This window comes from Columba livia, chromosome 5 (assembly GCF_036013475.1).
Source record: "Columba livia isolate bColLiv1 breed racing homer chromosome 5, bColLiv1.pat.W.v2, whole genome shotgun sequence".
Classification (NCBI taxonomy): domain Eukaryota; kingdom Metazoa; phylum Chordata; class Aves; order Columbiformes; family Columbidae; genus Columba; species Columba livia.
Window position 1 is genome coordinate 20,704,066 of NC_088606.1, and position 27,329 is coordinate 20,731,394.

Here is a 27,329-nt window from a genome sequence, read left to right on the forward strand (position 1 = left end):
AAGATATAAGAATCTCTTGGGACATCATTGTTTCTAAAGGGTTTCATCCTTCATTCCTGACTCAGATGAAACTCTCAATAACTTAGCTCAGGAAAAATTTTCCTTTTAAGAATGTTAAGCCCTTGAGACCATCCGGGCACAAATACCATGTTGTATCAGGCCACATTCACTGTGACTGACAGGGCATAATACAACATACACGTTCGAATGTTTCTGCATTGCTGCTCTCATACTCCTTTGATATTTTTCTAGCATGCCTGACAATACCATAGTCAGATCCAGCACATGCTCAGCCACAGGAAGACAGAGATGGAATTCTGAACATTAGGACTGATTTAGCATTATATCTGACTAACAGCCCTCACAACTCACAGTGGAGTAATAAAAATATTAGATTTGTTTAACTCTTCCCAGAATTGCCTTTCTTTCTGCTACCACTTTCCCAAATCACCCAGCTGTATTTCAAAATTTCCCTTACTTCGTTTTCAAAACCAAATTAAACTTTCTGTCCAGTAAAGAGAAGATTTTATTTTTATTTATGAGTTTTGATAGGTTGCACGTGGTTTCTTTTGGTTAATAATTTCTTGCAACATGATGGTCAGGGACTATGGAATTAATTGTTAAAGGCCTGATGGACAGTTGTTCATAGCTTACATATGTGTTTTCCAGGCAAATTATCAATAATGCCAGATCTTGAAAAGAGAATTCTGTCTACATCATTCATCAAGAAAAAAATCTGAATCATCAAGATGAGCATTATCCCAGTCATCTAAGCTAATTAGGTCACCTGAGCCAATGTGGGACTTTGAGGCATCAGGTCTCTCACAGCATCAGCTCCACAAGCTGGGAGAGCAAGAACATTTTGTGGAATCAGCAGAACTTATAAAAAAAAATCTACAGAGAAATATTTACATCTCTGTATTTGAATTTCCTATATGTCCAAAAAAAATACTTTAATGTTGAATCAAAGTAGTTGTTATTGCCTTTTATATCAAAATTAAAATATAACGTGTGTATACATTACTGGTCATATTTGAAGTAGTGCTATAGTAGTTGTAAAACTGGTTGTTTTCCATACCTACTCATACATAATTCCTGCTCAGAAAGTTTACCACCTACCTTTCATGTACTTTGTTGCCTTCACTCACCCTGATCTGTTTTTCTGCCAAAACTACATGAAACAAAACTTGAAAATTCACTGGAAAATGCAGAAGTGTAGTATTATTTCCCTCATACATGAAAGACAGAGAAGAAAGGTAAAAAAAAGAAAAAAAAAAAGTAACAAATCCAAAACTGTCTCCCTGACTACATCATTGCTGGAAATGAAAACTGAAGAGACTTTAGGCAATGTTGAACAAGATCTCAGCAGAGGAAGCAACTACTCAAAGAAAAAGGTGATCTACTGGTCTGAGCACAGAACTGCAATTTGTATGAGCACATGCTGTAGAACTAGAGGAGGCATCCTGGGTCAGTGAATCCAATTCCCTGCTATCATAAGTAATCATGTCATATAATCCCATTCATCTCATTTGAGCTCCATCTTAAAACCCTTTTTATGAATTTGCAGAATGAATGCATTCATGGCTAGTTTATATTCATTTGTTCTTGTGTAACCTTGTCCTTTAGCAAAAAATAGCTTATCCTCCTCCCACCGCCCATTTATTTATAGAAAGTAATCATACTATTTCTCAGCTATTATTTTGCTAGATTAAGTCCAGCTCTCTCAGTGCCCTCACGTAAAATAGGTTCTTCATTCCTCTAATTATCAAAGAAGATGGTCTGTGTACCTGTTCCAGTTCAAACACCTTTTTTTTTTTTTTTAATACTCTCTACAATATTCCAAGTAGTTTTAACCATTCCAGCTGTTAACCATCAAGTTTTCGTTACCTACTGGAAATACTTTGATTCATACATTCTAAGATGTTTTTCTTCTCTCATTGTCTCTCCCTTTTTTTCTCTTCTTTCCTTCTTTCTAACTGTCATGGCCAAGTCACACAAGTGTTTTGTGATTGCCTCATATATCCAGGTCTCCCCATGTGTTGTTTTCCTAGCCTGAAAGTTACATTTTTTATTAATTAACGATATACATGTATCAACTCCTAGTGTGTTTAATTCTTTTGCTTAATTTCACCATAAATCTGTTATTTCTGTACCTTAGAACTGTCAAAGACTTCTCATATATCATTGCAGTACTCTAAAGATAATTTATACGAAATTTGTTGTCATTCATTGATTTTATTCCTAGTAAACTAAATTCCTAAATGATAATGCTGATAATTGGCAGCTGCAAAGGTAATGCTAGAGGAATTCTGACAATAATATTTCTGGATACAAATTACTCCTTTTTTAGCTCTCTCCTCTTTATTTGTTTTACACTTAGAAAACTAATTGCTTCAAAGTCTCATAAGTCGCTAAGTGTCTTCTACAGGCTAAATAATTTCACCGTATCAGATGTTCTCTTGAAGTCCAGATACAAAATGTGCACTCTAATTTTCTTCTAGAAAACCAGTTATCTTGTTAAATACAGCTATCAGTCTAGTCTAGCGTGACTCCTCCCTCTATCTTTGACTAATGCAAATTGCATTGCCTTCCATCCCATCTTTCACAGATCTATGTTCTTAAATATCTGTCTCAAAATGTGGTTTAAATCCTTGATTAGGACAAAGGCAAAGAACCATTAGGCACCATAACAAAAACGATCGCTTCCTTATTTTGTTCTTCCTTTTCATATTCCTTGTGCGGTATTCTCCAATTATGAAGGATGCTTCAGTAGTTATTGTTTCAAATCTTCCAAATTTCCAGGATGAAATTTATGTTTCCTTAACTCTTCCTGCATTCTCAGATAAAGGAACATCAGTTTTTAAATAAATGTTCCTATTAGCCTTCTTGCCTTTACATTTTTCAATGTCATCTTCACTGAAAACTCAGTTAACACAGCTCTAACCCTGATACTGAGACTAACTTAACTTACTTGGAAGGAGTTGTTATTATAAAGACCTCTCTCTTCATCTGTTTCCCTACAATATGGATAATGAAATACATGCCACTCAAAGCAGGGTTAGCAAGTTCAATTTGTTCATATTTATGTGTTGCTTTGGAAATAAAAAGCACTGTCTATGGCATCATTGTATCACTGGTAAATTACATTGTGATCTCACAGCTTAAGTGTCTGAATGCCAACCCTCTTGGGTCTCTTGCAAGTTCTACTGGATGAAAAACTGTCATGTATTTAGGTATTTTCTAGGAGTGCATCTAGATTAAATCACTACAGTGTATCTTTTTGCTGTTATGCTATGATAATAAGTTATTGTACTATTACTATTGTTATAGGTTAATCCTACAATGGCAAAAATTTCTAGTTTTGTTACAATAGTTTCATAATTCATGAAAGCAAATGAGAAACAGAAAATGCTACAGAGGCTGAAAATCATAATAAGAAATGTATGCAGCATAGCTATTATTTATGCATAGGTGCATATATATATGAGTGAAAAATCTTTAAAAAATATAGCTTTGTAATGTAGACTAGTAGTTCAGACAAAGGCACTTTAATCAGTAGTTTAAACCTGGTAAGTAGATGCTGAAAAGGCTACATGGTATTAGACAGAATGAGAGGATTAGTGCTAAAAATATATGAAAAAGAAGATAGTATAGTGTTTTAAACAATACGCTAAGTGACAAGACCCTGACTAGAAAGAAAAAAAAATGTTTTATATTGAAAATATGTGCTATACATCACAGAACGTGGAAGAAGGGCATGCCAGACCAGACAAGAGCAGTGACCATCACCAGATGCTTCAGACAGTCCTAAATATTGAAACACTAAAAAAATCCTAAATCCTAAACGTTCACATATTTTTAAACAAGTTTCTAAGCTTCTACCTAGCTCTTGAATAATTAACAGCTGTCTTATTCACTCCCTTACAAGGGCACATACCCTCATACCCATAAAATATTTTTGTTTTGTAACTAATAATGTCCCATTATACATATAAATAGCTGATACTTGTGCTGATCATAAGCTCTTGACTTTTTGGATATCCTGTGGCACTGAGTTCAGCAGCATAGTTCCTAACTATAGACAATACAGTCACTTTAGTATGTATTCGTCTATTTTTACAGTATTCTTTATTCAGACCCTTGTTCTGATATAAACAAAAAAAATACTTCAGAATATTCAATTTCTCCCTACCTAGCTAATAGCTTTTGTAATATCAGGTCCTTTTCGTCATCTGCCTTCTGAGCAAAATATTTCTACTTCTTGTAGTATCTCCTGACAATATTAACAATTTTTTTTGTGTGTAAAAAAATGCATGCTTCCTTTGGAGAGAAAAACAAAACAAAATAAAACAAAACCACACCACGAAATTGTCTTTGGCTGCTGACTTCAGTTTTGAAGAAACTGAGTTGTCTAGATTTTTATTGGATGTTTCATACAAAGATCATCTTTCACTGCATCTTCTTTAAGTGCTTTACAGACAGATGATTGACCAACACAGCTTTGTACACACCTTCTGGGATAGGTCAGTATTTTTAACCAGATAGAGCCAAAGTTAAATGAATTGACAAAGTAAATTCAGTGAGTCAGCAGCAGAGATAGAAGGAATAAAGCTGAGGAGTGAAATCTTGACTTTTTGAATTTCCCAACATTTTCTGCAGAGCTAGAATTTCACTTCAGTTTCTGTAACAGGCTTTTCCCTTCTCCAATCATTAAAGCACAATTGTACTAAGTGGCTCTTCAGTTAGTAAACTTCAAAGGCCACTTTGTTGGTGGTGCTGGTGATAGTTTTTGCCCACTAATGTACCTGATTTCACAAAAGTTCTCATCATGCATTATATCAATAAGCTTAGGGAACTTACATGTTTTAAAATTTACCGACACTATAATACCTTCAAATAGTTCCAGCAAAGCATTAACTTATTACAAGCAATGAAAATAACAGTGTAATACCCCAATCGAATCAAGTAAACTATAAATAAAATTTGTGTAGAAAGACAGATCTCATTTCAGGCCATTTGCATCAAAAAGATGACGATAATGTACACTATTTGTGCACTTGATCTAGAGAGGATATAATGACTTTTATTTATTTGTAAGGAACTCATACTAATAACAATAATATTTTCTTTCTTAAATCTTTGGAAACCATGAAATAAAGTAAATTAAGTTAAACAATTGTATTTTTGTTCAGTCTGGAGAAACTTGAATTCTCCAGCAAAATTAAATCTTCCTTCTTTTGATAGCTTTGTAACTTTTTTCATTCTTTCTTATTACTATACTAGATAAGCTTATCACAAAAATTTGCAAGCACCAAATCTCTTTTAATCGTTTTTGCAGTAACACTTAAAAATTAGTGGAAGCTTACCTCTGACATCTTCAATAATTTCTTGATAATATTAACATTTTTTTTATCATAGCAGCTCTCCAGAATTTTGCTCAAAAATGCTTGAGGAATATTTGAAATAGAAGGAGTGGTTCTTTGATTTAATACTTATAATTTTAACCAATACAGATGGCATATTTTCCAGTGCAGTTTTACCAGTGACATCCAATCTGGACAGCTACAGTTCTCATATTACTGAGATAATGTTATTGCTATTAATAATCTCATAGAATCACTGGGTTTGAAGGTATTGCATAGAGCTGCAGATGGCTGCATAAAGGTCACTGTTTTTATAACTATAACAATACTGGACCTCCATACACATGGCTTTGTTGTGCTGTATGTTTAACAACAAAAAGCCAGAAGTGAATGGGACAGGATGAATACTTGCAGGAAACATAACACTATACAAATGACGCTCTAGTGCAAGTTACATGTATGGCAATATAAGTATCACTGTTATTAATGCCACTGAAAGTATCCAAGTATAAAATATACCTCTCTGTCTTGTGTACAACATAGCAGTTTATGTTGACACGGCATTACTTTTGTTGTAATAAGCTTTATTTTTAAATTATTTATTGCATTTAAGTCCATCAGGAAGGAAGAGGAGCTTAAGGAGGTGCACAATGGGAGTAAGAGAGGACTGGGAAAATAAATGAGAACTGGAGGCACAGAGAGTTCAATAACATAAATAATTGTAGTACCTTTCCAGAGGTTTCTACAGTACACAATTTTAACTGGTTGCTACAACACGTGTACTTACGTGAATGTGGTTTCCTGAAGTGAATGAAAATTTGGACATTTGTAAGAGTTTAGCAAATCGGTCCAATGCATATAAGATCTGGAACACATACATAACAGAACTTATGAATAGGCGCCTGGACAAAAACTCTTGACAGTCTTCAGTAGACTCCTGCTGTTATTTCAGTGCCATGTGTTCCCATTATCTCCTTAATTACTCACCCACAGCTCCAACTTAAAACAATGATGTTGCAGTCAGTGCATTCTTTGTCAAAGGACAAGGTATGAATTCTGTGGTAAGATTCAACCCTGGTCATTCTTTTCTGCAGTTCCAAATGGCCAAACTCAATTAATTTACCTTAAGTGATGAGAAAATTTCCTTATGCCAGTTGAACCAGCCCCATCACTGCAAGCATATTTTCAACACCAATACATCAGTGCTTTTGGAAGCTAATTTTATTTGTGCCTAGAAATGAGGCTTCCATAATGTCTTGGAGACTATATAGTAGGTTTTGCTCTTAGGAAAAATTCCTGATGTACTGCTTAGTTGAAACAATGGCTAAAAGAGTAAAGATGGCATTCCAGCTGCTGAGACAGTATCATGATTTTCAGTTTCTCAAAGAATGCTCAGCATCTCTCAATTTTTACTTGGTTATCTGGAGAGAAATGCATCCAAGAAAGGGAATTTATTGGGGTCTCTGAAGAATTCAAGCCTGAATATTACAAGTAGACTATACGGCAAAATATACATATAAATGTTGGCACCTAGTCTTTATTTTCTTCTGATGGATGCAAACATGCTATACTGAGTCTGAATTATACACAGAACTCTCATGTATTATCTTAGATCCCAAGTGCCTGTATAATACTTCTTTATGTCTGGCTTTGGGGTGTGTGCTTGTCTCAGTACCCATGTTCCATCAGTGCACTGAGGAGGAAGAAAAGGAATATGTCCCTTTCCAGGTGGCTTGTAGGACATTACAGTAGAGTTGAAACTATCAGTCAGATCACAAGTTAAGCATTTATTTGGGACCTTTTGTTGGATGGATGCTCTTTTGCATGACAGAGGAAATATTAGGAGCTCATAAGCATATTAGAAGCTTTAGCAACTACCCAATGATGTGCTTGAATGAAGTGCTAACTAGCCATAAGGGCTATGGAAAAGGTAGCCAGAAGTAAACCCACTCTTTTAATGTCAGTGGGAATTATTATACTTCTATTGATTTTGCTGAGGGCCAAAGTATCACCTAGGTCTTTGACTCCAGGAACTTTAATCATTTATATTAAGCAGAGACTCACATGGTTACTCTTAGCTATTTTGATTATATTAGACACACAAGTACTTAAAGATGGACTGGACTATATTCAAATTAATCAATTACAAATAACAATGGGCTGGTATTAAATTTATGGGGTTTAAGACAATCAAAATATTACTTGGGGAAGCACATAAGTAATTCTACATCACTTTAGATACCCTATTTCCCAAGTCAGAACGTTTTATTCAGAAGTTCTTTAAATATTTCTAAAATTATCAGCCAATTCTGAGTATAATGTCAGAGAAAATTAAAGACTTTGTGTTAAATTTAAGAATAATGGCTTAATTGTTAATACCCTATATTATTTTAAAATTATTGTTAGTCTAGATAGCTAATCTAGAGAGCAGATCATCTAGCTGACCATTCACATCTTGCTTCAAATCCTAAACTAACGTGATTCATCTAATGATGAGATAATTAAAGCCAAGAAAATTATGTCAGTAAGGACCAACCAAGCAGCAGACCTGCATGTTCAAATTACACAGTATATATTTTAACATTGTCAGATATGATAAATAACAAAACAGCCCACTGGAATCACAGGTACTACAATATTACAATATTTTCTTTCCAGGAAAAACTTGAGAAGGGAAATTTCAAGTATATATCAGAAATTGCTTAGGTAAGCCTCATACTGTGAAAGTGATGTCCATAATCATTCTTTATTTGATAAATTAATTTGGAAATTTTTAGTACAGAGACAAGTTGCACCATTCAAGCAAACCAAGATGTTGAAGACATGCAAAAAAGCTTTCCTTTAAAATATATTTTAATTCCTCCCATGTCTCTAGAAGGAAATTGCTTTTGACAGACTATATTTTGCCACTGTTTCATTTAATAATTCATATCAACATTTACCAAGGGAGATTGGTCTTTGCTTTAATTCTCATTGTATGTCAGCCAGCCTGTTACCCAGTTTTATGACTTCTGTTACTTATTGCTGTTGTTTTGTGGACTTTGCAGGTCACCCTGCTAAAATTAAACAAAAAAAATCAGCATAAGAAAATATGATCTTCTGAAGGGCTTTTGTTTCAAACTGTCTCAGATTTATATTGTAGGTCATATTCTAATTTGAGATTAAATATTTCTCACTTAAAGATCTAACAATATAATTAGTGATGTTTCTTGTTCCTTCAAATGCATGATAGCCACAAGCCATTTCTCTCTGTTTAAATACAAGCAGAAACCCTGAAAGACAGTTATCATGTTCAAAAGCTATTGACTTGGACTGGAATTGAAAGTATACAGAATTTTGCAGAACTTATCCTCAGCTGTGGAAAAGGAACTGCTTCCCAATTTTTGGTGAAGCTGGAAATAGAAGGAGCCTATGTCATATATAGAATAAAATTGAAGCCTGCGTTTCACAGGAATAATACCTTACTTTTGGTAATGGTGGGGAAGAAATCAAAGCAACTTCTCTTCTTTTGGCATGTAATGACTGCAAAAATTAGAACAGCTGCATACTTCTTAAACTTTGTGAGGGGAAACAAAGTCTTAGATATTGTTAAAATAAAGTAATGTGGAGTCAGTTCTCCTCAGAAGCAAAACACTATATGCACTGAAATACCCATGAGAAAATATTCCAGACTTAGATTGCTACAATGGAGCGCAAAACCCTTAAAAATCAAACATGGTTGCATATACCTAAGTTGTAATGCTAATAGTCACTTTGTTACAGTATTCTTCAGATTTTCGTTGTGCTTTCTGAACAGCCTTATAATATCTCTCTCCTATTTACTCCAAATTCTGTTTGTATATGGAAAAATCAGATATGGTGAACTTGAAGATTTATTAGGAATTATCTGATTATAACAATGATTTTAATGCTTGTACTTGGACTGGAAGTAGACAATTGTTTTGCTGGATTTATTTTTATTATTCTCCTGGACACCACACACTCAAGGGGCAGAATGGCCACATACTAAGCACACGTATGAGTTTCTCTACAGGATGGTATGTTAATCACAAAAATAAATTAGGAAACTTGGCCCAAGCAATGTTATAATTTTGCTGTTTATAGAATGCCCTTTTTTCAGTTTATCTTAAAAAATAGAGGATTATTTTTCATTTCCCTATTACTCAGTATTTTTTATGAAAATCTAACAGACTTTTAAAATGTGAACTTTTGAACACTCCTTTTGGACTAAATATTTTACTATTGATTCTGTTGTCAAAAGTGTTGTGGATTTTTGTGCTTGCTTTTTAAAATCTACTATGGATAGGGGTGGCGTGTACAAATAGTCAGCTCTTTCTTAGCTATTTGATTTGTCATTACCTTGATATCTATGCATTGATTCATAAATCATCAACACGTTCTACTTTACTTCAGGCATTTTACACAGTTCTGCACAAGAACTGCATTTCTGATTATATACAGTCCTAAATACGTTTTGTAGTGAGATTGGTCTGATATAAGGATGCTTATCTTGTTTTTGCTTTACCCGGTGGATGAAGATTTGAAACAAGGCATGGATCTCTTCATTTTCAGTTATGCAGATGAAAAATAACTCCAGATCTTAGAAGAATAAACCCAGATTTATACTAAAGAAAATCTGTGCTAGTAGTGTGACGAGTCACACACTGGTTCTTGCTATTTCAGGTCTTGTAATTCCATTTCTCTTGTTAGTGGTGGTGTGTCATGAGAAGATTAAAATAGTACAAAATAGTCAGAAATATCCTCCTCAATTTCAGGCTAGTAATATGAAATATGGAGATATTTGGTTCACAGGATTTTATTTCCAGTATTTCAATGCATAGAAGGGAAAGAACTAAGGATTCCCATGTGGTTGTCAGCAATTATAGAACACATGTATTTATTTATAATAAGGACAATCTTCCTACTGGAAATCACCCAAAAAGCAAGCAATATACTGGGCTGATGAATTCAACTTGTTTAATTACCTGGGAGAAAGGAACTGGAGTGAAAGGGAGATTTGCTTCTTGTCAGATTGTCTCTAATCTCATTTCACACAGTCTAAAATGACAACTTTGTATCTATACCTATTAGTGAACCTGTAGACTCCTTCCTAAAGTAGCTCTCTCAGATAAGAGATGTTAAAACAGATAGAATCACAGGTCCATGAAAGTACAACCCTTCAGTATTGGTGGGAAGACACAGGTTTCAATATATCTGAGTTTTAAGCACTGGAGGTTAAGATAGTGGTTAAAAAGAGAGAAAGCAAGGGTGAGGGATGCTGTATATTAGATTTCTATAAGAATGATCCATTGGGAGTCACTTTTGCAACACTGTTATTTGCAGTTGTAATATGCAGCACAATTTATGTCATTTTGCTAGATTGTTCATAAGTATAAAACCAGTGGAGTTATAAATATGATCCATGCAGTCATAAACAATCGTGGATACAAAACACTGCCCTGAATTTCATGTCCAGAAGGGAATTTAAAGCTTTGCAATTCTGACTGACCAGATCTCATGTTGTGTACTAATAATTCTCTCCATTAAATAAAGTCATTTGATATTATCAAACACTACAGAATTCTTTTCTAACTTTTCACTGAATTTTTACAGATTAGTGTTAGGCTACTACAGCAATGACCAGAATATATGATCAAACAAAACAGAACAGAATGTGGCTCATTGTTATTCAGATTATTTTATATCTAGATGCAAAATTATATACCAGTTTCTATAAAGGAAACAATGACTAACAAAATAGATACATTTATTGTTATATATCAACTGCCTCTGGGGTACTATTAAAATTTCTACTGGAAAAGGCCACTAAATCATGTATTAAAAGACATCACCTGTTATCAGCTAGCCAAGCTCCACACACTTTGCTGCCCATTTTTCTTTGGAGACAACAGTGTAAAGTCTCATTGTAGATTCTGGAGGTAAAGATTCACTCACAAAGCAGCAGTTACTTGATTATCTCCAGTCACATTAAAGCAATTTCCTCATACTAATCTTTCTTAGCAACACCATCATCAGAATACACACAACTATAGGCTTAATTGAAATTAAAAAATGTCAAATTGATAGAGGACATATGCCACTATTCTCCCCTCTCCTGCAGTAGAGAGTTCCCATAGCAAGAGAAATTATTTAATTCACTAAAACTGATCAGTTTGAAATTTAATGCAAGTGCCAAAAGTCTACAGTTGCATTGATGAATCCATTATGTATGTAGTCCTCTGGCAAAAGTAAATGAAGGTTAGGTTGGTAAATTTTTTAGAGCCATACTACATGCCCATGATGATCACATGTATGTGAAAATCAAGCTTCAATAGACATAGCAATGATGGAATGTGTGAAAAATGTCATGGAAAATATGTCAATCACAATAGGTACAGCAATTGCTATGAGACAGGTGTAATAAACTTAACTGTGTAAGTATAAATAGGTGCCTCAATAAATTATATAACCATGTCCACTTGTGAATCTGAAACTCCAAATTATGCAGCAAGTAACTAGAACAGTGCTGTAAACCTGACCTTAGACAATCGTAATCCCAAGCCTTTCCTTAAATAGCAGTTAAATCAAGAAAAAAAATATTTACTTTGTGTCAGAGACTTGAAGAGCAAGGGTCCTCTATTGATTTAGAGGCAGCTAGGGCATAAAGAACACAATGCCAGCTCCCAGACTACCACCCTTTCTCTCTATTTTTAAAGAAGGAAAGCTGGCCTACAGTTGCGGGTCTAACAAGGATCTTAATAGAGAAACTTTCTGGTTTATGTTGTGGATATTCAGCTGCTATAAACTGGTCCAGCCCTGATTTACACGAGTGCTACATATCTAATGTCAAGCAGATTTCTGAACTGGCTTGTGTGTCAGTGCTCCTGTGATCAAATGCTGTTATTAACTCTTCCTTCTACATTTCATTTGCATTGTCCCCTTTTATGTCAGGAAAAATAGTACAGAGGTTGTTTCTGACTGTGATTTTTCAAGGACTTCTGTGTTGTGACTTAGGATCAGTTTTGTTTTATAAAACGGTGGAGGAAGGAACGTGGAGGTGAAAGTGCAGTTCATCCTTCTTACCCAATAAATCTTTTCACTTCTGACACACACTGGAAAAATTAGGCTCAGTTAATAGTGGTGGGTTTACCTGAGTCCACCTTTCATTTCATATAGATCACTGTAGACTATGTCTGGATTTCAAATAGAAACACAAAGATTTTTGTATTCAGCAGCAGAAATCCTGTGTCATTCTGTGTCCTCCTAAGCTTTGAAAATATTTCACTTTTTTGTAATTTGTCTTAGACTGTTAGGAAGGATGGGTCAGGAGCTCTAATATTGTTCCTGTTCTCAGGAACAAAATGTTGGCTAGGAAGAAAAAAAACAGGGTATTTTTATTTTCACTTGTACTTCATTTCTTTTGAAATGTATAACAAAAGACTTGCACATCTGACAAAATTTGAGATTTCTCCAACTCCCTAAAAACAATTACTTAAAAAACGTTTGGCTGAATTTTAGTTCTCTTGAAAACGGAAAACAGATACCACTTAGTGAAGCGTCACACACAAGTTCCCCAGAGCAGTTCTGTCAGTGCAGCTCAGCCCCCCACCTGTCCTGGAACTATTCACAGAGCTAATCTATGCGGTAGTTATTCCCATGTGGGCAACTATCCATGAGAAGCTTGACTGAGACCAGCCAAATTCATTTGACTTGTGTTTTATTACTCACAGGAAGCTTGATCTGAAAGAATGAAGGGCTAACATGTTAACTCATACAGTGCCATCTTACCACTGACTCTTTTCTTCTCTATTGCAGTTAGTAACTGGATTGTAGTCAGATTCTTTACTGGACTTTCTGCCAGACTGCAAGCAAACAAGTAAGTAGAGTTACATATTATCCCAAATATTGTTACTACCAGAACACTTCTGGAGAATGTTGAAATTATAAAAAAAAAACGCACACCTTAACAAAGCAAAGGCATCTATCTTTAGCATAACCTTCCTCATAAATCATCCTTCCTTTGTATTAAGCACCCAAATTTGGCACTCCTAGTGATGGTGGGCAATTGATGTACCTGGGATAAATGTAAACCCTCCCATATGTACACACATGCAGTGAGTTTCCATGACTGCTGTCAGTTTGGTTCTCAGTCTGCATCACTTCTTGTCCTCCTGCCGTTTTTAGAATCCAGTGTTGAAGTCTGCCTTGCCTTCAGCTGCAAGGGGAAAGAGCATACTGCAATCTCAGACCATAATGTACAATTTGATCAATGTTTGACCTAGCTAGCGATTTAAGCAACAGGAGAGCACAAATGCACTAATGACGCAGGAGCAACATCACATTTCTGTATGTTGCAGTGCACAATGATCATTTCCTTCATCTTGTTTCTTATAAGCAAGAATAACATAGATCCACTTCAGTGCCATTTGCTCCCACTGTATTGTCCCCAGTCTTCCCCTAATTCAGTCTTATTTCATTAGATAATTGATCTCTAAGCTTTCACATGAGAGGTCTAACAGCAAGAGAAAACTGAACAGAAAAACTGCCAGGACCTATATTATATATTTTTAAATAACAAATAATACTCATTATTCCCCTTTTGATTTACCTATATAAAGCAAACTTTCTGTGTATATATCCATGCCTCAGAGGAAAATTTGAGACTACTTACTCACTAATTGGTTTATCTATCCCATCTTTACTCTGTATCTTGTTTTTCTTACAGTTAACAAGCACAGTTCCTAAGGCCACAAAAATGAGGACATGGAATAATATTAAGAGGGAATACACCAAAGCTCACCAAACCAGACTCACCAAACCAGTAAGGGTTCTATTCTAGAGCTAATATGCTCTGAGATAACATTAACTCTGCCTAATGATTCCCATGTGCTATCCCCACCACAGAAAGGGGTGGGAATCTGCGAGGGGACTTCACAGATTCTTTATTTCCTTCACAGATTCTCGTAGACTGTGCATTGTCCTACCTCTCCCTCTCATGGCAGTGGACAGTCTTCCTCTCACATGAATAACAGCTTAGGTGTCTAAAACTGTGATCATTAGGAAACTCAGATTTCCTGTTGCACTGAAAGCTGATTGTTTATCTCTGCATTTCATTCAGCCTGGACAATTTTGATTACTCACTTTCATCCTGTTTTCCCCATTTTTTTTTCTAGTCACTTTCCCTTTCCTGCTTTTATCTTCCCTCTGCACAATACTGCAATACTTGATCTGCAAAAACAAGATGGGAAATATTTAAATGAAAATAAAAGCTTAATCAGCATTATTGCTTATTTTAGTTTTGACAGCATCTTTAAGATACTTTGTGTCAGTGCACCTGGCATGATGGACATAATAGAATGAACTCCACTTTGAGAGACAGATACCTCTTAGAGGAAGAGCTAACTAAAAATTCTGATTCAGCCTGTGCTGCCGCATGTATTCAGAAATAAGGAGTGAGGGAGAGAAACAGCAGAGAAGTATGCTGCTACCAGAATAGAAATACATGTCAATAAAAGTACCCCAGATGGTGGAAAGCAGTGTAAATTCCACAGCAAAGCTACAGGTCTTTGTGTATTTTCTACTTCTAATATACAGGAGGTACTCTCTTAGAGTAGCACTGAAGAAGTTAAAAAGAATGCCTTTCTGCCAAACATGGTTATCATTCAACACAAGACAATATACAGGGCTATACTTAAACATGTCTTCCCAAGATCGCCAAATATTTCTTCACAAGACCTAAGTAGCTTGTGAACTGATACAGATGTTATCTGAAATGTAAAGGTGTTTGTTCTCCCAGTGCTTAAAGAGGATCATCTTTCTGCAGCTGGTTAGCTAGACTGTAGGATGTCTTCTCTCGGTCAGAACATGCATAACCAGACAATCATTCAGCAGCTTGTAAAATATGATTGCATATGAGATATTGATGGCCTAAGGGAAGTTCTGAATATCAGAGGTTCATAATTAGAATACCTATGCATTCGATCCAATAGAGTTTCCATCAATGTCACAGAGATGAGTGCTTATGAATTTCAGAGTCATCTCTGCTCATACCTACTGATTTATGCACTTTCAGCTTTGTACAAATGAAGGGCAAAGAATTAAAGCTGAACCCTTCTACCTAGAGATCTCCTTATCCTTAGAGGGGTTCTGAAATTCATAATCGCCCCTCCTGGTGCTCAGGATCAAGCTCCACATTTGGTAACTCATGACCTATTTATGCTCATGCTACCCATCTGCTTTCAGTCATTCTGTCTTCTTATCTGTAAATCCACAGTCACACTATGTAGGATGTGTGGATCTGCTGATAAGAAATTTTTTGCAGGAAAGAGAATCTGGACAGATCAACAGTTCTGTTGCCAGAGCTGCTGGCAGCAACTCTTAACATCTCATTTATTCCAGATTTATAAAGATCCACTGTGTTGGCCTGAGGATGGAGCTCAGTGTTTGACTTTTGTGATAATAGACTATCTAGCTGAAACCTGTATTTGGTATTAAATATTAAGTTAAATAGATACTGATAAGATTATCCAGTGTGGAACAGAAAACAACCATCTTGTTAGCATTGGGATTTCTGTAGTTCCTGGGATGTGGAATTGGGTTTTCTTTAGTTTTTGAGTTTATTTTGGTTAGTTGGTTTTCTTTTTATTTTATTTTAATCACTGCATTTCACTAGAATTATACCTAACTAAAAACTAAGGCACTAGGGTGAAGACAGGAATTCAGTACTCTGTAGCCAGCAATGAAAAAAAAAATCCAATTGCACGATTCTTTTAAAAACTGTATTAAACTGAGTATTACTTATGAAAACAGTTCTCTATTAACTATGAGGGAAAAGCACTAGGGGAGAAAAGTAAATAAAGTAGAAAAACTCACATACAGCTTCCAGGATCACTGATTTCCCTGCTATCCAGTTAAATAATAAAAAAGGAAGATACTATCTAAGCTTTAGAAGGATATAGATTTTACTAAATGATCTTTTGCCACTCTAATTATCTCAGAAAGCTCTTTTTTTTTTTAATTTTGTTTGCATGTGTCCCTGCATGCATGTATGTGCATGTTTATCATTCTGAACACACATTACCACATTAATAAAAAAGAGATTTTGATTTGGAACAACATGGATAAAGGAATTAGAGTCACGTTACTGTCAGATGCTCTGCCACAGAGGCTTAGACATCTCTGGGCAATGATAAAGGACTTGGCTCTGTCTGTGGCATTCAAAGTGCACATTAAAAAAAAAAAAAAAAAAGAGAAAGAAAGAAAAAAAAAAGAAAAAGAGAGATGTCCATTGTGCTTCTTTCTTGCCTAAGTATTTTCAAAGCTATAATAGTAGACACTTTTCTCTCCAAGTAAAGACTGTTATTCTGCTGTACAACTGCTAAAGAATAAGGTTCTGAAATTAATTTTCTCAAACAGTGAAAAGTAATTTCTCAAAGAAAAAAAAAGACTTCTACTGGCAAAATGTATTTTACAATTTACTGCTGAACTGCTGCAAGAAGAAGCTCTTCACTGAGCACTATGGCACAGGGCCAGAACGAGCTATTTCAGAAATCACTGTTGGGCATATACCAATTTGATACACAGGATTTACCAATACAGTTGGGAATGACTTTGTGTATATGTGTGTATGTGCTCATGTTCTGTTAAATTTTAGCAATGTCTAACTGTATACTTATTTTCAGTATGAGGAAATTTGTTTTAAAGAAGGATATATTTATCAGGCTGGATAACAGGACTTTTTGCTTTTCTAATTTACTTATTTTGTGTTGGAAATTAAGTTTCTATGGACAGTTCAAAGGATAAAATGTCTCAGATAAAATCTTTGAAAACATTTAAAACAAGAATGAAAATCTTGTAAGTGTACTAGATATATGACTTTGAGCTGTTGGTTAGACTTATGTGTCTTTTCCGCCTGCAAATTCTCTTGTTCAGTTAATAACATGGGGGCTTATAGTAACAAATCAGTACAACATGACGCAATATGCATATAAAGTATTAACATATTACACTGGAATCCTCCAGTCACCCAATCCAGGTTCATACAGATTCTGGTACCAAAGTGAATTTTTTTTTTTTTAGAAAGTTATAACAAAGTATGAAATGAACAGCAAGTTTTCAACTTATATGGGTCAAGAAATAATACTAATCTAGGAGCATTTGCATTAAAGATAGGAATAAGAATAAGATTAAACCTAGATCAGTCAATGAAATGGCCTGTGAAACCAGATGAACAAGATTCCTAAATGGGGTACATTTAGTTGGATACAAATCTCTCAATGACACAAGAGGCACCACCTAGGAGAAACTTCCTAGATCACAAAGAAAATTATAAGGTAATACAAAGACACTAACAAATATTCTTTCATTTAGAGACACCCTGTATTATTTCAGCTAGCATTTCAGGCATGCAACAGGCACCACCTCACCTACCAAAGTCATAATTCATTAAATGATATGCACACCCAATGCCTAGTCTACAACTAGTTTTTACAGAGGTATAACTATGTAGGCTACATCCGTGACAAATACATGTACTGCTACAATCTTAATAAGGATGCAATTCTAGATATTTAAATGACTTGTACCCACATAGCTTGTTCCCCCATACACACATGAAGAAACTACTAATGAAAACACACATACATTAGTATAACCAGAGACAAATTGATGGGGTTGTATCATCTTCAATTACAGCTAAATGACATCACTTTGGGGCATTCAAATTATTACTCACATGAGTAATCCCTAATCATGAGAAGAGTGTGTGTGAAATTAACTTGCCAGTGAAAAAGAGAAGGATTGAGTCTGGAATCAAATAAATTAATTCTAAAAGCAGTCTCTCATCTGTGAAGTTCTATTTCATAAGCACAGGCAAGATTGCTACAGACCCCTTCCACTGACCTGGGGATCAATACCTCTTGGGAGCACCTCAGTTTTTTACACAGTTTAGAAGCTTCCAACACACTGGAGGAAGGATATAAGGTTTGTTTCTTGTTTAATCTGACCTGAAATTCACCAACAATTTTTTAAAAATGAAAATTAATTATATATTATTTGAAAGGTCTGAGGGAGAACTCCATAATTACAGACAAAGGCTGTTACCTATATACGTAACACACACAAGTTATATATATGTGCATATTTATATATGCACATATATATATATATATATATATATAAATCTGTATTTCTTCTTCAGAACTGTGTATTAAATCTCCTATTCTGTCAGTAAGATGTTGGTGCAAAATAATATTTTTTGTTGCATTGATTTACATTGACATTGTGAATGACATACCCATTTTAGAATATTTCTAATATTGCATTTCTTTTTCTCTGTAGGAAAAGCATGCAGGAAATCTCAAGAAAATAAATATTTGTGACTTTGAATCTACAAGACTGTGGTTGATGATCTTATGACTGCAGTTTGAACATGGTTTGACTGTCTGCAACCCATGTGAAGACTGAGAACTATGTATGAACACCACTGAAAGCTCACAGCCATGCTAGGACATGCTGCGGGAGCACTATGTCCTTTCCCCACACGGGCAGCGCTTTTCCACATGGTGTCTCTTGGCTAACACAGAACAGCTCAGTGAGGTGTGAGCTATTCATGCAGCTGTGTGGTGATGGACTGGAAGTGCTGTTGAGAAAAGCCCTTCTCTTTAGTTTAATTTTCCCCTGTTAGTTTTGATGAAGGAATGACAAAAGCTGCCAGCAGGAACTGGGAGTGACACTGCGACACACTGATTTCAGTTCTCAGAAGGTGCTGATGAGGCTTTTCATTCAGACCTCTGACCTTTCCAGCCCTTGATGGGTCATGTAGTACTTCCATACAGTTCAGTGTTTACTACAAGAGAAGTGTTTAGCATCAGCCGGCCCAGACCTTGCTGAACACAGAAGTGCAGAACAGCGAATGAATCAGACAGATGGAATTCCAAAATCTTTTGCCTGTAATTCTCCCTCAAGATCCCTGACATAAAAAAAAAAAAAAGGTAATTTTGTCTGAATTCAATGAATTCAATCATAGCTAGCATGTTTTCAAGAAGAAACTGATTTGATGTCTATATGATTTTGCATTTTTAAGATAATTAGATTACCCATGACAACTTAGCCACAACAAAGAACTTAAACCAAAGATCAGAACATCTGCCCTTCATCCAAACCTGTTCACTGTGATATATTCACAAATTACGATAAAATGAACAGCATGCCCTCTTTTGTATTCTGTGCATCAAGATATGTCCCCACCAGGGCCAGGATTTATAAAACCAGACTGCAGGCCATTACAGTAATATACAGATTATTGTCCAAACTACCTTTCAAAATGCTTCTTTTTCTTCAAATTTATTTTACTGTAGTCTTTAATCCATAACTGTCACAGAAAATTACAATGATAATTTACCCTGTGAATAGGTAGCTGGTGATTAAGTGTTACGAAAGTGGCCTACTGACTTGAAAGTCATGCCAGAATATTATTTGTGACCTTTAATACTCTGCTTCATAAGGGGCAGATCTTACAAAATACTGACCAGGGCCCGTCAGAAGCAAGTCACCTCTCACCTGGGCCAAAGTAAAATTATCACTTTGCAGGATGGAGTCTAGCAATGATCTGATCCTGTACGTCAAAAGCCTACTGAGTTCTGTCTGCAAGGACTGAAGGGTCAGTTTCAATGACAGTGTACCTTTGAATGATCAAAAATTTTCTGTGCCATATGCTTTTATAAATACATCCTCTCATTAAAGTAGGCGAAAAAAGGTTTATTTAAAACAAATTAATAAATAAAGCAGTTACAGTTCGAAGTAAAATGTACAGGAGATTGTTTCTAGGTAGAGCTGATAGATAGCACAAGATTTCTTTTTAGTAGTGATATTTTACAGACCTTTTTATGCATCATTAGGTTTTCAGGAATGCTGAACAGAGCATAATGGATTTGTTTTAAAATGTTGCTAGTATTTAATTTTGATTCTGTTCAAAGAATCATGTCAGAAGAAGGAATCAAAGGGGCAGGGGGGAAACTTGTTCCCTGGGTAAATCATCATCTTCAAAAAAAAGAAGATATAAGAAGGTTCCAACACCTTTAACCAGTGGCTGAAAATATCAGATTAAATTGCACTATTCCTGGGACATATTGTTTGATGTGACTAGAATACGACTTGTTAAACAGAGAATATTTTTTATTTCAAACCCTTCTTCCTGAGCATTACCTATGGAATAAGGTTTGGGTTTGTTTAAAATAAATGAATAAACATGCCTGCCAAGAAACATATTTTAATGATGATTTTTTGTTAAAAGGAGTCAATTACTTGAAAAGTGTATTTTATACATAGCTGTAGGGGAACTAAAGCTCATATCTTCCGTGTATGTTAAATTAACCTTCTTTACAATAATAATAACTCCATATTCTTGTTTTCTATTGTTTGGGGGTTTGTTTTGTTTTGACTTTTGGTGGGGTTTTGTTGTTGTTTTCTTTTGCGTTGTTTTCTATACCCCTAGGGTAAGTTCTAGCTCTTCTCGTTTCTTGAGGATATAAATAAAAAGCACTGGCAGAAAGACTCCTCAAAAGACTGTCCAAGGGGGAGGGAAGGAAACACCTAAAAACATCATATTACCAAGCACCGAGGTAATCAACTACAATCTGGGAACTGTCAAACAATGGTATCCACCTACCCAAAGATATCACTGATCAAGTCCTCAACTGCCATTTACAATCACTAACTAGAACATGGAATAGAGCTGTGGATATAAACAAGAGACAAATTAGTATTGGGAAGCTGGGTTTAATAATCTCCTAAAAGAGACCATGTGTTTATAAAGACCCCCTTTTCCTTGATCTCTGACATGTATTCCTAATATAGACACAGCTGGATTTTTTTTTTTTTTTTAATTTTTTAAACACCCTGCTACTATAAAGTCTGCTTACAGTGTGTCTGGTCTGAGTGTTTGTCTCAAGTTTCAGTTATTATGTAAGCACTCAGGGGCAATAAAATTTCACACAGTCACTGTACTTTAGAGTAAGTATTAAACCATCAGACGAACATACAGGTCCTTTATTACTGATGTTCAATACCTCTGGATACCTTTTTGGTTTTCAGATTTTTGAAAACATTAATCATTTTAACACTGGAATAGATGGAATAGATTAAGAGGTCTTTCCAAGTACTTGATACACATTTGGAACTGGAGTTGTTTTTTCCTGTTTTCCTGTTTAAAACACTAGGAAATCACATTGTAATGGATATGTCATTGATAACCTGACAAGAGAGGTGACATGCAGGTATAGTCTGTGTGTCCAATCCCCTATTGAGAAGAAAAAGGGAAAAAAACATTAGTGACTATACGCTTCTCACAGATAGAGGTCACTAATGGACTAGATTTGTATTCGCCTGGTAAAAGCCAGAAAGTTAGATTAAAGTAAACTACTGAAAAATGAACTCATTTTGAGATTAAAGAGGTAGCAGAAATTATTAAGAAATAAAGCTCTCACCTTCCTGGAAACAATACTGTCTTACATGTCCCTTCCTTCTAGTCCTTTAAATAGAAAGTGCAGTACAGGAAAAGCCTGATAGTGATGCTTGTTTGAACTCCTTTTTGTTTTCTTGACTTGGTAAAACTATGTCTCTCCCTTTCTGCAGGAATGGTAGGGAAGTCAGCCCTAATAACATCCTACATTTTAGATACTGCTATTTTAAGTAGTTAAAGGCAAGCACATTCTTGATTCTCGAAGGAAACCATAGCCTATGTAATGCAGATTCCAACTGGGAGGGTGTAGGGTTACGCAAAGAAGATATGTCTACATCCTAAATCAAACTATCCAGCAGGCCAGGATATAAATGTGACTTGCAACAGTGGCTCAAATTAGATCCAGACTCTCAAAGTCAAACACAGATAACATCATCTTATACAAAACATAGGGTGTATGTGAGAAGCAACTCCTTTAAGAATGCTGGGTGCATTCCAGCACTTCTCTCTACAGCCTTGGACTTTGGAAAACACTGACGACTGTTCTAGTCACAGGTAGTTTTACAGACACTGTATTTACACAGTGCTCTGACTTGCCTCACCTGCAGTACTCCAGGCCTGCACTCTTAACTGCCTCACTACCACATCAGGATAGAGAACAGCAGTTTAAGTAGCAAATCTCCCACAAATAGTAACGATATTTGAAATCTCTCCTCTCACACATTTTTCAGGAACAAGATCAACATTAACAGTTTAACATGTGTCACTTAGAAATTATGCCTTTTATTTAACATCTGTTGTATCTTGTCAATTATGCAAAGATTATGTCTCAGTGATAACACTGCATGCATTGATGCTTCAAAGAAAGAAAGGAAAGAACAGTGGACAGAAGTATAGCTACAGTACCTTTTAAGTATTTTGAAAAAATGCCAGGGTGCGGGTTTTCTCCTAACAAGAACACATATATCTGAAACCAATTCATTAATTTCCTCTGAAACTTCAAATATACAAAGGTGCTCTTGCAGGAAAGACTGTACCAGTGAATGAAGCAAGGAATTAAGTCCATGGAAGTTTGTGATGGTGTTTTGCCTGCTTGGTTGTTGGTTTTGTTGTTTTTTTTTTTTTTTTTTTTTTTTTTTTTAAAAAAGAAGCAGTAATCAAGTCTCAGCCTCTAAATCACTCTCAACCTCTAAACTGGTTTAATTTCCCTGCAAGCACTGTAAAGTTAGATGCAGTGAATAAACCTCTCTTTAACACACACCCTGTCTTTCTGTGTGTCCGTGTGTGTGTGTGTGCACATCTGTGTGTGAAGAGAGAGGTCTGACTTGCTTTAGTATCTTTTCCTACTCCTCATGCAACGAACCTCTCACTTTCTATTCAGCTGGGCTCTACATTGCAAAAAGCAGCATCTGAAGAAATCTAATCAGTACCTTTCACACACAGTACAGGAATTTACACAGATTTGTGCCTTGGATTTATTAGCTTATTGCAAGCCTTAAAACAGATTTTCTCCACTAAAATTAATTAAAAGCTCCTGCTGACAGATTCCCACTCCGAAAAGAAGGTGGAAAGTCTTACTCTCTCACTTTGCTGCTGATCTCTATCTTTTACGGAGTTTCATCTCATGCTTTGGAGAGGTGACTTCTTTTTGCGATCTGGTTTTTTCTTCACCCCTCTGTAGTATTTGTTATTATTTTGCCAGAGATCACCGTCTAACTCAGCAGGTCTGTGAGGGGCTCTTTTGTATTAAGAAGTCCTGATCCAATTCTTTTAACCTCGCTCCCACCCACTCATCGTCAGCGCCGATCCGGAGGCTGCTGATGGGGATCCGATGGATTCTGCCGCCAGGCGCAGCTCCCAGCTCGCCCCGATCTCTCAACACTTGCCAGCGCCGGGCTAAGTCGACAGCCTTTTCCGAGCAAGGCTCACCGTTAAAGTTCCCCATTCTCAAATAATACTGACGTTGGTGCTAACACAGGCGCTGTGCCGGTTCTCCTGCAGCAGGGGTAGTTCTCGGCTCTCCCTCTCCCGCCCGGCACAGCGCGGGGCCACGGGGTGGGGACCGGGTTCTGCACCGGCCTGCTGGGGGCTGAAATGCGGCCGGTGATCCGGTATTCCGCTGCAGCTGCGAGCTCCGAGTCCCACTCCGAACCCACACGCTGGCGTAAAAGAACCCGGAGACCCTCCTAACACTTGCCGCCAGCCATTCATAAATACGTGCGTGTGTGTGCCCTGTGCCGCACTCTGGCAGACACTGGTCCCTAATGAGGCGAAGGTGATATTTCTGACACACAGCCTGATCCTGACTCCTTAACTTTGCCTTCTCGGAGAAGGCAAAGGGCACCGTGACTTTAAACCGCCCGGGGCTAGAATTACCAGGAAGGAAAACAGAAAGAAATGAAATACCAACTGTACCTGGCAGTATCTGGAAATCCCTCGCCGACACCGATCATAATCCCCCTGCGAGCCTCTGGCCCCCCACACCAAAACTTTTCCGCCGCTCCTAGGTGGTGGCTGCCGCCCTCCGCGCCGCTCACCGCGGCTGCCCAGCGCCGCTCCCGGCCGGCCCCGCGGGCCCGCTCTCCGCCAGCCGCCGCCGCCGCTCCGGAGCGACCCCCGCGGCTCCCGCGCCTTCCTCCGCCCTCACGAGGCAGCGGCATCGTTCTGCCCCTTTCTCTGCCACCTCCTCCTCCGGCGCGTAGCCCGCGGCTCTGGCATCCCCAACGCACTTTCTCTCCTCGATTTCGCTCGCTCTTCCCCTGCCGCTCCTCCTTCTACGGCAAAAATTAAAGGAGAAAGGACCGCTGCACTCCTGGTCTTGGGGTTTCTTTCTTTCTTTCTTTCTGTCCTTTGGAAATGGTGAAAGGATCACATGAGGAGGAGGCACGGAGACCCAGGACACTTGAACGTCGGAGAAGGCATCGGGCACATATGTGTGAGTATATGTGCGAGTGCGTGCGTCTGGCTCTAAGTCCTGCGTCTGCCTTCAGCCGGGATTGCAGTCTGATCTTAGCAGTAATGATGCCTCAGATCTGACTATTCCCTGCTAATGTAAGTCGTGCCTTTTTTTTTTCCTCCCTGCCTGACACCCCAGGGAGATGTTTACAGTAATGAATTCAGTTGATAGCCATCTCTCTCTCTCTCCTGGAGTCCCTCCCACATTTCTAGTTTAAAGAATGCTTGGAAGGCAGGGCTGCAACCTAAAGCTTTCCAAGAGGCAAAGTCAGGCTAGGTTTTCTCTTTTTCTTTCTTTCTTTTTTTTTTTTCCCTCTCATTTTTTGTTCTTTCCATTTTTAACCCATTGCTTGCTGAGAACAGTTTAGCGAGCTCCGTCCTTTTGGACCCGTCCCCCCCTCCTCTCATCGAGGGGAACCAAGCGGGCGGTGCTGCTCTGAGGGGGAGGGGAAGGGCTGCGCAGCCCTCGGACCCCCGCCCCGCCTCACCGCGGAGCCTGCCGGGCCCGGGCTCCAGGAAAAGAGCTTACGAATATTGCTGCCCTGTGCGGCAGTACTGCTTTAGTCCCGCTGCTCTGGGGACTGCCGGCGTTTATCGGAAGGGAAGGTCGGTAGTGAGCTGGAAAACTCCCCGAGCTGCGGTCCTAACTGGGAGATACCCTCTCTAGCAATAATTACAGCCGTGCTTTCCACCAACATGGCGATATTTCATGTGCAGCCACCGACAAGCCCGCCTCTCCTACCTCCTTCTTTCCCTCTCCTTCCGCCACTGCGAACTTTTAGGTAGGCAATAGCAGGACAGAATAAATATAACATGGAATAAAAGAAAGTCCAACCCTCAGGGGAGAGACAGACCTCCTTTACTATTCCGTCTGATTTTCATCATCAGTCAGAACTACTCTAAAACCGCTGGGGAAACCACCTTTTGCCCTAAAGCGCTAAGAACCCTCCACCCTCTATGTCTCCTGGAGCACATTCAGTGCGGGTGCGTGTGCGTGTGAGTGTTCATGTATGTGCATGTGTGTGTCTATATGCATCTCGGGCTGTCTGCGCTTGTTTCGGGGTAACCCTTCCCTCGCCGCTCGGTTCCGTAGTAAACTACTGCCTTGCCCTGACAAGCCCACTTAGAGGCAACGCTATTTAATACCGAGATGCACCGAGATACAGCCGTCAAGGTAGGACGTGGGGTGTGCGAAGAGAATTTGCCTCAAACTCCTCCATTAACTGAAGAAAATGCACAATACGTCTTTTGCTGCGAATCACTTTAAGAGAGGGGCTGGGGAGGAATGGAGAAGACGAGAGCTGATCAATGCCATGTGTCGAGGAAACAGAAAAGGCGACTGAAATGCCTCGGGGTTTGCTTCCCCCTCACCCCTGTCTGCACACTAGCTTGCAATTTCTTCTCAGCCGTACCTCAAAAGCTGAATTACTTGCCATTGCCTCCGCACCTCCTTCGCCCTTCGCTTGCGGGGGGAAGCTAAATTATTCACGACTTCAAAGGCGAGCCATATCGAGGAGCCCACCGCGGAGCGCCGGTGAGGGTCAGCGCAGCCGCGGTGGGCTCGCCGCCTCTTCTACGCCTCAGCACATGCCCTGCCCGCCACCACGTGCCCTCCAAGGGGGCTTAGGAGACCCCCCCCCCCCACACCTATTTACAGCGCCGAGCCGCGCTGCCCGCTCGCTCGGAGAAGAGGTTATGCCCTCAGATACGGGGATGCGCGAAGTGATGGAGGGGGGGTAAGGGGGACGTGGAAGTGAGAGCGCAGGTAGCTCGGAATTTCTCAGGAGACTCGGCGAGGGAAAAGGAGTTGAGGACGAGATCCCGCTCCCTTCCAGGCACTGTTGTCTCGGGGTCCGCGACCTACTCTAGGCCCTCGGGCTGGAGGGGAGCGAGCCCGGGGGCCTCCGCAAGGCTCAGCCGGCCGGGAAGGAGCGGCTCTGGCGCGGGTCAGACCCGCGGGAAGAGCCTGTGTCCCCGGCTCAGAGACCGGGCTGCTCTGAAGCTGAGTCTCTGCCTGCAGCTCCCAGCTGGTGCCGAGGGATGAAAGGATCAGGAATCCCATAGGGTTCAAAGGCGAATGAACCACATTTTTCAAAAGCTGTTCTGGGTCCTTTTTGACTTTTTAAGACCTGTTTTTGATATTTTTTTAAGGCTCTGCATATTTTTTAGAGCACTTATTTGCGCATGATTTATATCTCTTTGCTGGAGCTGATGGACAACCGGTGCATTTTCTTGTGAAAAAAAAAAAAAAAATCCCTTAAGTCTTTCTCCTCCTCTGTCCACCTGTCTCTTCTTTCTCCACATCCCAGGTATTAGCAACCTGTCTACAACACATAGGGCATAGAAGACCTTTGTCGATCACATGTCCCCTATATTCCTAGTCACGGAGGAAAATGAGAATGATAAAAAGTTCTGCAAGGCTGCAGGCTGCTGCCATACCCCGCAGGCTCAAAGAGGTTAGGTGGAATTATGTCTGTACCCCTCCCTCTCCCTGGCCCCTCAACCAGCCCACACTCCAAATCAGAGAAAGATATTCAGGATACACTTTGGTC

The 27,329-nt window shown here is 38.3% G+C and overlaps 2 protein-coding genes and 1 long non-coding RNA gene across 12 annotated transcripts in view; 1 reads left to right on the forward strand and 2 right to left on the reverse strand.

Annotated features, from left to right (window-relative positions):
- Positions 1-27,329, reverse strand: part of FLRT2 (fibronectin leucine rich transmembrane protein 2) — a 61,486-nt gene that overhangs the window by 32,426 nt on the left and 1,731 nt on the right. For 2 of the 4 annotated variants that reach the window (XM_065063740.1, XM_065063741.1), the window contains exon 2: positions 6,151-6,228. The exons of the other annotated variants lie outside the window; for them this stretch is intronic. The gene's annotated coding sequence lies outside the window, so the exon portion shown is untranslated. The remainder of the gene's footprint in view (positions 1-6,150; positions 6,229-27,329) is intronic. 4 annotated transcript variants of the gene reach the window in all.
- Positions 10,327-27,242, reverse strand: LOC135579551 (uncharacterized). Of its 2 annotated transcripts, XM_065063745.1 has the most exons (3): positions 24,238-24,482; positions 14,505-14,591; positions 10,327-13,578 (listed from the first exon to the last, which is right to left on the reverse strand). In XM_065063745.1, the coding sequence occupies exons 1-2, from the start codon at positions 24,480-24,482 to the stop codon at positions 14,537-14,539; spliced, it is 300 nt and encodes a 99-aa protein (XP_064919817.1). In that variant the 3' UTR covers positions 10,327-13,578; positions 14,505-14,536. The 2 variants fall into 2 exon arrangements, with proteins under 2 accessions (XP_064919817.1, XP_064919818.1); XM_065063746.1 differs by lacking the exon at positions 14,505-14,591 and having other exon boundaries at positions 24,238-27,242.
- The window catches only part of LOC110361330 (uncharacterized), a 79,798-nt gene continuing 77,088 nt past the window's right edge, over positions 24,620-27,329 (forward strand). For all 6 annotated transcript variants that reach the window (XR_010472832.1, XR_010472836.1, XR_010472834.1 and 3 more), the window contains exon 1: positions 24,620-24,757. This is a non-coding gene — a long non-coding RNA (uncharacterized LOC110361330). The remainder of the gene's footprint in view (positions 24,758-27,329) is intronic.